The sequence below is a fragment of the Priapulus caudatus genome, unplaced genomic scaffold (genome assembly GCF_000485595.1).
Source record: "Priapulus caudatus unplaced genomic scaffold, Priapulus_caudatus-5.0.1 Scaffold56, whole genome shotgun sequence".
In the NCBI taxonomy this organism is placed as follows: Eukaryota; Metazoa; Priapulida; class Priapulimorpha; order Priapulimorphida; family Priapulidae; genus Priapulus; species Priapulus caudatus.
The window spans coordinates 295,644-307,962 of record NW_014577117.1 but is presented as its reverse complement, the minus strand read 5'-3'; the positions used below and the strand labels follow the sequence as shown (position 1 = coordinate 307,962).

Below are 12,319 nucleotides of genomic sequence, written 5' to 3'. Positions count from 1 at the left end.
CCGCGTTAGAGCTAGATGCAATGACGTGCATCATCAGTCAGCTGCCCTCACCTAGCTCACACGTAGTGCCCACGGCTTGCTACTGCCTGCTGCCTGCCTACATACAGCAGCCCTTGGCATTCTGCTACTGCAGCTGCGCTGCTGCCTGCCTGCTACTGCTGCAGCTGCCCTGCTGCTGCTACTTGCCTGCCTGACCTGCTATTGCTGCGATGCCTGGCTGCTGCCCTGCTGCTGCTTCCTGCTGCCTGCTGCTGCTACTGCCTACTACCTTGCAGCTGCCTGCATGCTGCTGCTACTCACTGCTACTGCTGCCTACTACTGCAGCTGCTGCTGCTACTGCTGCCCTAACTACTACTGCCCCTGCTGCGCTGCTGCTGCTGCCCCACGCCCCTCATCTGTTCACGCTCTCATGTCCAGGGGTCTGCCCCTCCCACCATCCCTCACCTGCCCGTGGTAATAAACACCGGGAATAGATAATAAGCCAACTGATGCTTCTGAAGGTACCAGCGGCGACAAGGGAAGAGTGGAGGCAGGAGGTGGGGGTAGGAAGGGAGAAGGCAGAAGCGCGGAGAGAGAAGGGAGAGGTGGGAGGAGGAAGCGCGAGATGGGGAGCAAGGGAAGGAAGAAGGGCCTGGAGATGAAAGATGAGGGGAAAGTGGAGCAGAGGGAAAAGGAAAGAGCGAAAGCGTAGCGAGAGGGGTATAAGGGAAGAGGAGGAGAGGCCGAGAGGGCGAGAGGGGAGAGGGGAGGGGGAGAGGGAGAGCGGGAGAGGGGAGAGGGGCAGAGCGGGGAGGGAGAGGGGGGATGGAGCGCAAAGAAGGAGGAGATGAAAGAGGACGGGAGAGTGAGAGAGCGAAAGCGTTAGGGCAGAGGCGTAAAGCGAAGGAGGAGAGAGAGTAGTAGGGGAGAGGGAGACGAGGAGAGAGGGGCAGGGAGGAAAGAGAGCGAGGAGCAGAGCATAAGAACGAAAACAACTGCCGTTGCCACCGAGTAAATCTTCTCGTGACATTGACGGTAGGCGCCCATTGCTACCTACATACGTGCGCGCGCTCTGTGTCTGATCCTAATGATAAGAGAAACATTGTGCTCAGCTAGTGATCCACACAGCAGTAGGGGGGGAAGTCTGCAGTCTCCACTAAGGTGTCTCTCCCTGTTTAGCGAGAAGGTCACCTTCCTCTACTTGCCCCTCGCAGGTACGAGTGACGTAATGCGACATGCGTTATCACCGGATGGCAGCACCTATAGCAACAGTAGACCATCCCTGTAGCTACGCAATACCACGCTCACGCTACTAATGCTAATGCTGCTGCTGCTGCTGCTGCTACTACTACTCCTACTGCTGCTACTGCTACTACTACTACTGCTGCTGCTGCTGCTACTGCTACTGCTACTACTACTACTACTACTACTGCTGCTGCTGCTGCTGCTGCTACTGCTACTGCTGCTGCTACTGCTACTGCTACTGCTACTGCTACTGCTGCTGCTACTGCTGCTGCTACTGTTGCGGGTTTTCTCTACACGATGTTGCGGGAAACATCAAAAGGGTGTTTCGTCGTTTCTTTTCACACGATCACGTGATCGCCCATGCCCGCCCGCCCCCCTACGCACGTATGTGTCCGACGACTTCTAACCTGCGAATTGTCAAACATAACTACAACATTGTATCTACAAACTGCAAGAAGCTGAGACAGCGGTGAACGCCATACCGCGCGCACGAGAGAGAGACGGACACTCTCGTCTGCCATTTCTTCCGATGACTGCTTGTTGCACTTATTGCTGATGTTCGCAGTGCAATAACATCCTAACAGCCAAAAGAAGGTGGTTTACTGTGCTCATACACACACACACACACACACACAAACACACAAATATATATATATATATAACAACTGGGCCTCGAATCAAAAACACAACGGAAATCTTGTAATTACACGCAACACGTAAAAAACGTCCCACAAGCAGCTGCTGCGTACGACGCGTGTAGGTTACGCTCAACCTGTGTGCACGCGCGCATGCGCGTAGCCAGCAACGAAATAAGAGGAATCAATTGTCTGCAGGCAGCCATTCGCTTACACGTACATTCACGCTCTATGTACACGCCATCATTTGTACTGAAAACCACGTATAAAACTGAGTATAACTAAGCAATACAATCAAAGCTGTACAGATTAAGAGAAGTGGGAATAACTCCATCAGCTGGGGAAGGAGGGGGAGGGGTAGGGAGGAGGTGAGCGAGCGATTACACCGACTTAACTCGTTGCAACAAAATCAGAGAGTAAGTCACCTGAGAGTAATTAGTATCCCCGGCGTGCAACCTGTGGGCGGCAACGTCGTCGGCTAATTCTTCCCTCCCCTGCTTCCCTCTCGCATCCTCCTCCCACTCCCCCCCCCGAGCATCCCACCGCCCTCGGGAGAACTCCCGTAACCGGCATGTTTTACAAAGCGCAACACTACAAAGCATAAACACAATCGAATGATAGATAACTTTTGCCGCCCACGCCAACAACAATGGCGACGACGACAATGACGCCGCCGCGGCCGGCGGCGACGACGACGATGATGACGATGGGAGCTGTACAACAATGAGGTGGTCCTAAGACTGGACAATGACACCCGGCCGGTTGAACTGCGTTGCGGCGATCGGGCGATGCAGCTCGTCCTTAAGGACAGGATGCTTCTCGGAGACGAGCGACTTGCGAGCTTCCTTCCGCGCGATGCTGTTCTCCTTGTCCACGCTGAGGTCGTCGTTGAAGATTTCTCCCTCCAGGTGGCGTATCGCCTGCACGATCGTCTCGAGGTTTTGCCGCGACATCTGTGAGGCGATGGGAGACGGAGGGTTCTGCTGCTGCTGCGGCGGCGGCGGAGGCGTGGCCGGCGTCGGTCTCTCCTGCTCCGTCTTGATCGCTCCGGGGGAGAAGACGTACTGCGTGCCGGCTGGGGGAGGAACCATGTACTTCTCCTGCGGGGAAAAACACGAGAAAAATTAACGAAGAGGAAAGACATCTCGGACTCGTTCTCGATTTGAGCTTATTTTTCATTCTCAAAGAAGGATATGCCGGTGAAAACATGATGGGGTATAGTTGCAATGAACCCCTAGTTAGGGGTGAAAGGAATGGTCGAGGAAACACGGAACAACGGGCGAAGATTTCTGTAAGCTGATTCACAAGTGATATCAGTGTCTCATCGTTAAGCCAGGGCTAAGATGCAGTACAGCCACGGTGAGTGACGCATCAGCTTACAGGAAGGGTAAGCCGTCTATTTTAGTCATTACAATCGAGTAGACTCGAACCCACGCTTTTTCCCTGTATCTTTTGAATTAATAATAGGGCGGATTACATTCTTATTTCTTTGCAAAAGAATTCACCCTTACTATGATACCGATAATACGCGCGTATTCTACTCGAACGGTTTCTGCTGAATCCGTAAACTGGAATTCCTTCCTCTCTCTCTCCTTCCCTCCCTTCCTCCCTCCCCTACGCTACACCCTCCTTCCCCTACACTACTACTGCCACCCTCTCCTACGGCTATTCTACCTCCGTTCCTCCTCTACACTACTACTCCCTTCCTTTCCCACTCTACTACTTTGTGTGGTCTAGCCCATGCTCCCACTTGCTATATGCCACAGTAATGACCTTCATGTCCACATTACCACTTTTCTCTCCACTTTTCACTCGCACCTTATCTCCAATGGTGGAGCGAAGAGCTACACGGGTATATATATATATATATATATTATCTATAAATGTAAAAATATTAATATAGTTAAAACTATAATTCTGGTAATAATACCGTGAACAATGTAAATTATTGAATGTATGCCAATCTACATCGTACTGTAATAACCTTATGAATATGAATTGACAGATATGATCATTCCACTCTTCATTATTCTGCTAGTCGGTCGATTTTTTGTATAGAATTTGCGTGTTTTGTTCTTGGTTGCCAATGGTTGAATTTTGTAATTGAGGCATTTTTGGCTTAAAAAATACACAGTGCTGTATTACATGGCGATGCACGCCTCTGGTGGTTATTAAGAATAATGACGTTTGTCGATACTACCCTATAAACTTGTTTACTTAGAGCATACCCACCAGTCATTTCTGCATAATTTATATTTTGTGTATATCGATTTTGATTCGGGTGCGTTTTAGAAGCTTGTATTCTGTGCAAGCTCTGACAAAGCGCATACTTGTAGGCTGGCGGCCATTTTTTTGTCAGAACGACAATTGATCGTAAAATTCATGTTCATTATTTCGAACTTTTGTCTTGCGCCGTTGTTAAAAATAATCGTTGACGTTAGTGTTACTATTATAGTGCCGTGATACGATTCCAGAGTTCTAGCCTCGTCTTAACTACAGGATCGCTTTGTCTATGTACATAATACCGGGAGTTAATAATGACAAATTGTCATTACATTGACAAATTAATGACAATTTGTCATTATTAAAACTCTTGATAATACATATTCTTCGGCGATTATTTGTTTATTTGATTATAGTCCTGCGGACGAACAATAAAATATGGGCCAATAGGTGGCGCTATGGAGCTATTCTTAACTACCAATCGACGACGCCTTTGACCTAGAAAAAGACTGGATTTGTCGAATTATAATATAATACGAATATGTCGAAGATACTTATACTTTTATTTAATGTAAATTTTGCTGGATTATACTTTCTATGCAATAACAGCAGCAGTAAATTTGGTTTGGCAAATTAGTGGCAGTAGACAGTAGGAGGTGGATGCATGCGGTAATTATTTACAGGTCACCCTCATCTCTCTCTACTACTGACGGGGTATCATCTCTCTCTACTACCGACCGAGTACCGTACGGACTGCGGAGGATCGAAGTGGAGTTAAAAGTTTGAGCGCCACCACAAGTTTCGTTCAAGTGTATAACCCCTGGGGAGTTGGCGAATGATGACTGCATTATTCCAGTGTCGCATTTTATCAATAATATAGCTGGTGACAGAGTTCCATTCCCAGTTTCCAGTTAAGTAAAATTGCAATTTCGGCTTTCCCGCGTCCCAGTTGACTTCTAATCCGAATCCGAATTCCCGAATCACGAAAGATTCATCAGGGTTTTCCCGATTCCCAGATGATTAAAATGGTCGGATCTCACGTACCTAAAATAGCCCACCATCCATCCCTTCACTAAAATACATCGTGCAAAATGTTAAGTAAAACAACGGACATCTAAACGCCCATATTTGTATTGGTGGGGTTGTTATCGTTTTAAATGTTTACGCTTTTGTTTTCATATAACCTGATACCACGAGGTGTCTAGCAACGCAAGGCTGAATTCCAGAGAACTCTTTGCAAAACCGCGTCTGCTTCCCCCCGAGTCTAACGGTAGACCGAGCGAAGCCGCGTGCGCGTGTTAACCAATATTAGACAGGGTCAGACTTGCTGTTTAACGCGGGACCATGGCCGTAAGATTATTTTATATACAGAATGACGGACGGACAGACCGACCGACCCACCGACCCACAGACGAACGCATGGACGGACCGAGGGATGGACGGACCGACCTACCGACCGACCGACCGACGGACCGACCGACCGACCGACCGACCGACCGACCGACGGACCGACCGACAGACGGATGGATGGGCGGAGGGACGGATCGACCGACAGACGGATGGATGGACGGACAGACATACAGACAAACAGACAGACAGATAGACACACAAACAGAGAGACAGACATACAGTCAGACAGACAGATAGACAGATAGCCACACAAACACAGAGACAGACAGATAGACAGACGGACAGACAGACAGCGGTATGTACGTTCGTTCGTCGGCAATGTCTATAAAAACAGGGCGTCTGGTAACCTAGATTCACGGATAAACAGGAAACCGACTTGCTCTCATATCATGCCGACTTGACGAACAAAAGTGCGAGATCGTGGCAACCCGAGCATTTCTCGCTGCTATCGCGTAGAAGCCAGAAAAAAGCCGCGGCGGTAAACGCCGTAGAATTGACTGCATGGCAAGCTTATACATCGCGAGCCACACATACATACACGGGGGCTCCGGTGTTAGAAACAAAATTAGTTTTAAAATTCGTCTTAACATTAAACTTTTTTCGTAGACCGTTGACAGAAACATTATAAAGTTACGAGTTTCTCATACGCAGTATATAGAAGTCTGGCTTACGAGAAATGGTTAATGTAAGTTGTTTGTTGTTTTGTTGTTGAGTAATGTTGTTGTAATGTTGTTTCTGACAACAGGCCCCGGGATATTAACCCACACAGCTTATACACCGAACTGTCTGGCGGTGGGGAGCTTGGAAGCTTATGTTGATATATCTTATACCTATTTACCGTCTTTAAATTGATAAATACATAAATAATAAATAAATAAGTACATATGTCACCATTCTACGGATATTGCTGTTTCAAAACATTGTATTTTTGTCAGAAAAGTATGACCTGACATATAGATACAATTTCGATTAAAATGGTTTAAAAATTGTTAAAATTCTGGAAATTTTGCTTTGATGTTTGGCGAGCGCGTTATGAGAACTAATGGCAATAGAATAAGCTAAGGCAATTTCCCACAGAATGCGTCCGAGTATAATGTCGCAAGTCCATTGAAATGCATTTAAATCTTCATTCTCAGCAGAAGTCGCATGCATGCGAGAGCTGCACAAGTGCAACACCGCCAGCACACATTACTATATAACCATTACCATTACTATAATGCTATTACTATACAACGTCCCATGACGTACTAGTATCGCATACATCATCTGATTAAAATGAACAAGTTTGTTTTAGTTAACGATGAGTCTATTAGCACATGTCGTGATGAGCTACGCACAGCGTGGTGGTATGTCTGCAGGTGGATCGCTGTCATTGATAAATCGTCAGCCTGCTCCGCTTGCTACACGAGGCGGCGTGGCACCTGGGAATGTTGCTACCACTACCCCAGCCAGCGCCACGCGGGCCAGCCAGGGCGTGAGGTATGTGCACCGACACAAGTGTCTCGCTTCAAAATGTTCCATCGTGACATTGCTAAGAACGCATTAAGTACACAAGACGTTTATACACACACACACACACACGCACGCACACGCGCACGCACGCACGCACGCACGCACGCACAGATGCACACACATATATAAATAGTATATATAATATATAATATATAGCATGATTCAACATCAACAGTTTTCCGCATGCAGTTGGTCAACATTGTAATTGTAATATATTTGTACAACAATGCGGCATTGATGTCTAGCACGTAGGTATGGGGTTATCATTTCCTTGTCTTCCACCGTCTCTGTGACTGCCATCCTTCCATGGTCCTCGCAACCACGTACACGTACTACCCGATTTCTGGCACCGGCTTAAACAATAAACTATTGTTATCACGTGTGTCTGTCACAAAGCAATTATTTCTTATAAGCTTACGAGTAAACTCTCAGTATCTTGTCTGTGTCTATTATTATCGTTGGTCTTTTATGGAACCGCATTTACCCTGAGACTACAATTGCGCTGTCGTGGTTTCCTGCTCTTACTACATCATCCGTCGTGTCGCTCACCTGATCGCAGGTTTACGTCTGCACAGCTGCCATTCTCGATCACTAATTACTGTGATTCACGAAGGTTAGCTCCTGGTTTATAATCACTGCTTCATATGCGGGACACGTTCATTAACGCTTAACTAACACACCTGTGCCAGGACAGGTGTGGAACGAATCGACAAAACAAATCCGCTTATTCATTGTCACAATTTATTTGATGCTCATAAATACATTTCGTACAACCCATTACAAGTCGAACTGCTACACGTATGAAGTCCGGCTTATAATCTACGATGGACTGTTTGCTAGCTAACATGCGGTTTGCTAAACCAATGTACACGAAGTTCGCTTTCTCTTGCTTGCTAACACAGAGGTTAGCTAAACCAATGTACACGAACATAGCCTTATCTCGATAGCCGTGAGGTTAGCTACCCCCAATGTACACAAAGTTAGCTTTCTCACATAGCTAACACGAGGTTAGCTGACCATATGTACACGAAGTTAGCTCTCGCTCGTTAGCTGACACTAGCTCTATGATCGGCTGCATTGATAGGACGGCAACCAGTAGCGATTACTGTTGACACTCGCTCTCTGTTGTGTCTGTTGTCTGGAGCAGGGCTGGGTCAGCCTAGGAGCAGAACTACGCTCTTCCTCTGATGATGCTACACGCATTAAAATACCGTTAACGTTTTACAAATAACGATAACGCGGTACTTTCTCCGATCGCTATACACGGCCTTTATACACATCATACATGTTGCCACGTATCGAATCATCATTCCCACAAGCGTCGCGTTGAGAGCTCGTGAGGGTCACGAACACAAACCGAGCGGCCCCGAGTCAGTTGGTGACAACCAGTAATAGAAAAAGTTGTTCGTCTCCAAAAGTTGCGACCACGAATATGCGCGACGATGACGCGTGAGAGAGGCCATCAATTTATACGGAGAACTCCTGATATCCGACACGGAACGTTCACTTGTTAGTGGGTCTCTAAGGAAGGTTTAACAGCCTGCCATCCACCCACCCCCTTACCCACCCACCCACGCACACGGTACAAGTTCTCCTCTAGTCGTGAGCGCGCGGGGAGGGAGGGGGTACAGGTGGCTGCGGTAGGGAGCTATTGATGGGATTCTTTCCTCGGTTTGCACCGCGTGCATTCGCGACCCTCACGCGCCACCGCGACAAACCGCTACCGTACACGGGCTACCGTACACGGGCTTCAGTACACGGGCTTCAGTGTTCACGTAGAGTAAGCTATTAACCGGCTACGAATAGGAGAGGAACAGGAGAGCTATACTGCCAGTGTTGATATCGAAACGTTATCGCATTCTGCTTTAACAGGAATCAAATTTTGAATTGTGTTTTTAACGAAATAAAACCCAAATCCCTATAACCACACGTAACTGAATATCACGGACAGCCCGGGCTAGAAACAGCAGCATGCCTCTACGACGCACTCCTTACGGCGCTAAACCGCACCCACCTGCTTAAATTAAATAAATTATTACATGTAATTCCGATGGATGGATCGATGCAAGTACAATACATCGTCTTAATAAATACTTCTGGTACAACGAAGCAGTGGCTCTCTCTCTCGTTCTTTCTCTGTCGCTCTGCGGTTGAGCGAAACCAGACAACTTTACAACCTAGGCTGCCGGATGAACTCGTATAACGATTTCGGACATACACAATATACGCACTACAAGCCTCCACACACAGAAACGAGCCCAGCAAAAGCATACTTAAATATTACCAACATTCATATAGCGGCGAATACAGCGTTTCGGCAAATATAAACATTTACAAAGCTTTCAACTTCCAAATACGGCGAGCAACAAACACAACTGATATGTACACAGAATTTCTATATAATCTACAAGGAATTTACAAAAACCGAGGCGTTTTAACGTTCAATGTACGAAAGCAATAATAAGGGTGTTCTTCCCACACAAAGGCGCACACAGCGTAAGCTATCTATTATATACAAGCCGATTTATACTGTTACAGTCACCTGTATAAAAATGGATGTAAAAACGCATGAATGTAAAAACAGAAGAAAAAAGCACAACTTAGAACTGCGGATGTCGGACAATCACGTGACGGCGGCGAGAAAAAAATGTGACGACGCCGGCGACGGCGGGGGAGAGATTGTCACTGAACCTTGTGGATGTGTGGGATTCCTGTGTCACGGTGGTCGCACCCCCTCCCCCACCCCGCCTGTCACCAGAGGAATGCAGTCCGGGCAAATTATTTCTCAAAGTAGTCCCCATGAGCGCTCGCGACAGTCAACCCCCGCGCGCAGCCACTCCACTTGTCGCACAAATCACACACACACTACACGGGACGACCCCTCGCGGTGTCTAGCCTCTCCCGCCACGTGAAGAGAGAGAGGAGGGGGTAATGTATGTACATCGCACCGCCACGGTAAGAAGGAAGATGGTAAAGGGTAAAGGTACGGGGTAAGGTAAGGGTAAAGACAATACAAATGTCCACGAGGCGCAGCAGTGAAGGTGTACGTAACTACCTCCTAATAAACAGGTTCTGCTTGTTACTACCACCAACAGAGATACTCTTCTATCCGAGAAGTTTGAAACGTCTAAACGAAAAAAAGAAATAGAATACTGGGGTACCGTCGCAGTGCTAGTCCTGTCAGAAAAACACGAAATAAAGCTTGTTTACGCCGCTATCGGCTCCGTAGCGGCGCGATACAGTATCCACACACACGCACGCACGCACGCACGCACGCACGCACGCACGCACGCACGCACGCACGCACGCACGCACACCGCGACCCCGTCGCCGCTGTTAGGCCGAGGTTCCGCGTTAGTGCTAGATGCGATGACGTCATCATCATCAGCTGCTCACCTAGTCACACGTAGTGCAGCGGCTGCTACTGCTGCTGCTGCTGCTACTGCTGCTGCTCATGCCTACCGCGCATTCTACAACTTCCGCTTCTCCGTCTACACTATCATACTCGGCGCGCCTTCCTTTCTGCATGCCTCCCCCACTGGCCTTCTTGCCCTGCTTCCCTCTCCATTCCTTCCAATGCTACTCACTAACCTTGCCCCCTCCGACTCCCATTCCTTCCCACGCTACACTCCCGCATTCCTCCGCTCTCTCCACTCCCTTGCCTCCCCCGATTGCTCTACTGACCGTTCCTCCCCTCCTCCCTCCCTACACATTCCTTCCCACGCTACTACTGCATTCCTCCTCCATCTCCCTTTCATTCCTTCCCCATGCTACTATACTTATCCTCCTGCCTCCCTCCCTGCGGCAACCACCAAGACACGACAGGCAAGCAGCAGCAAGCAGCGACGCGAGCACCGCAGCGCAGCAGGCCGAAGCAGCGACGCAGCCAGCACAGAGCAGGCAGCAGCAGCAGCGTTAGCCGCTAATCCCCGACGATCGTGGATTAAAGAGCGCGGGTCAGGCGGAGCGTTAAGCGCGCCCCCCCCCGCCTCACTCCCCTAACAGTTGTAGTTTAAACACTTGTATTTTAACCTCTCGGCCTGCCGGCGTGCAAGCCGGTGACGTGCGAATCAGAGGCGCGCGGGGCAGGCGCTGGATGCAGAGAGAGGAGAGAGGAGAGAGAGAGAGAGAGAGCGAGGAGAGTCGAGTAGAACGAGAGCAAGAAGAGTAGAGAGAGAGAGAGGAGGGCGGGCGGCGGTGGGGGCAAACCGTACAGGATGAGGTACAATCCATTCCGATGACCGGCGTGCCATGAGCAAGCGCACCGCACCACAGCACGCACGCACACCCACGCACGCCACAACGCGCACACGTAAGTCGTTAGTAGGCAGGCCAGCCAGCAACTTACACTGCGAACAGGAAAGCGCGGCAAACGCTGCTTCAACCGCACGCAGAAAGCTGACAAGGCGAAAACAATAACATGTCTACATGCGCGTGTCAGAAACGCCCGGCCGCCTGAGAAGGGTCAATTACACGAAACTTTTTGCCTCCCACGGAGGCGGCCGGCGTCGCCGCGAAGTCCAGAGCGCGGCGCGAGAGCGAGCATGCGGCGGGAAGATGGAGGAGGGAGAGCTAGACTGCTGCTGACGTTTTTCTGCTGCCATCGGATATACTAGTCACTATCTATTATATATGTGTGTGTGTGTGTGTGTGTATAATATATAATATTAGACATATATTCTTAATGCTCGCTGTGTTCTAGGTAAGAGAGTCGGAGAGAGCTAAGGCTTTCGCTGCAGCCGCGAGCCAGTACATGAGTGGCGTGCGCGTGCGCGTGTGGCGACGTACGGTGTCGGGGTCGAAGGCGTCAGACATGTATCCACGGCAGTAGGCATGTCAGGTACACGTACGGCTCGAACAGCGGGCACAAGCGTACGCTGTGTTGCGCGGTCGCGTGCGTGCCGTGCGTGCGTACGTGTGTACGTCAAGACATGTAGTCACGAGTAACAGCAGTACATGAGCCGAATCGAGACAGCGCTAAGCGTACGGCGTGTGCGCAGTGCGTGCTGCGTGCGGCGTACGTACGTAACGTGTGTATGTTCAGACACCTGTATCCACAGTAGGCAGCAGTAACAACGTGCCGAGACCAGCGGAAGCGTACGGCGTGTGCGGCGTGCGTGCCGTCGGCGTGCGTCGTGTGTGTGTAGGTGTACGTCAGACACGTATCGCTTGAGTAATACACGATATGGTAACGAGACGGTGTGTGTGTGTGGCGGTGTGCGTGCGTGCGTGAGCGTGCGTGCGTGGGCGGTGAATGCCAGATGCGCTTTTGTGTGGGAAAAACCACTATCTGCGTGTGGAACAGCCCAGACAGA

The 12,319-nt window shown here is 49.3% G+C and overlaps 1 protein-coding gene across 1 annotated transcript in view; it reads right to left on the bottom strand.

Annotated features, from left to right (window-relative positions):
• Positions 1 to 1,434: 1,434 nt before the first annotated feature.
• The window catches only part of LOC106821043 (transcription factor AP-4-like), an 18,271-nt gene continuing 7,386 nt past the window's right edge, over positions 1,435 to 12,319 (bottom strand). The window contains exon 2 of the mRNA XM_014825679.1: positions 1,435 to 2,959. Within this exon, the coding sequence (XP_014681165.1) occupies positions 2,594 to 2,959 (366 nt within the window). The 3' untranslated portion in view covers positions 1,435 to 2,593. The remainder of the gene's footprint in view (positions 2,960 to 12,319) is intronic.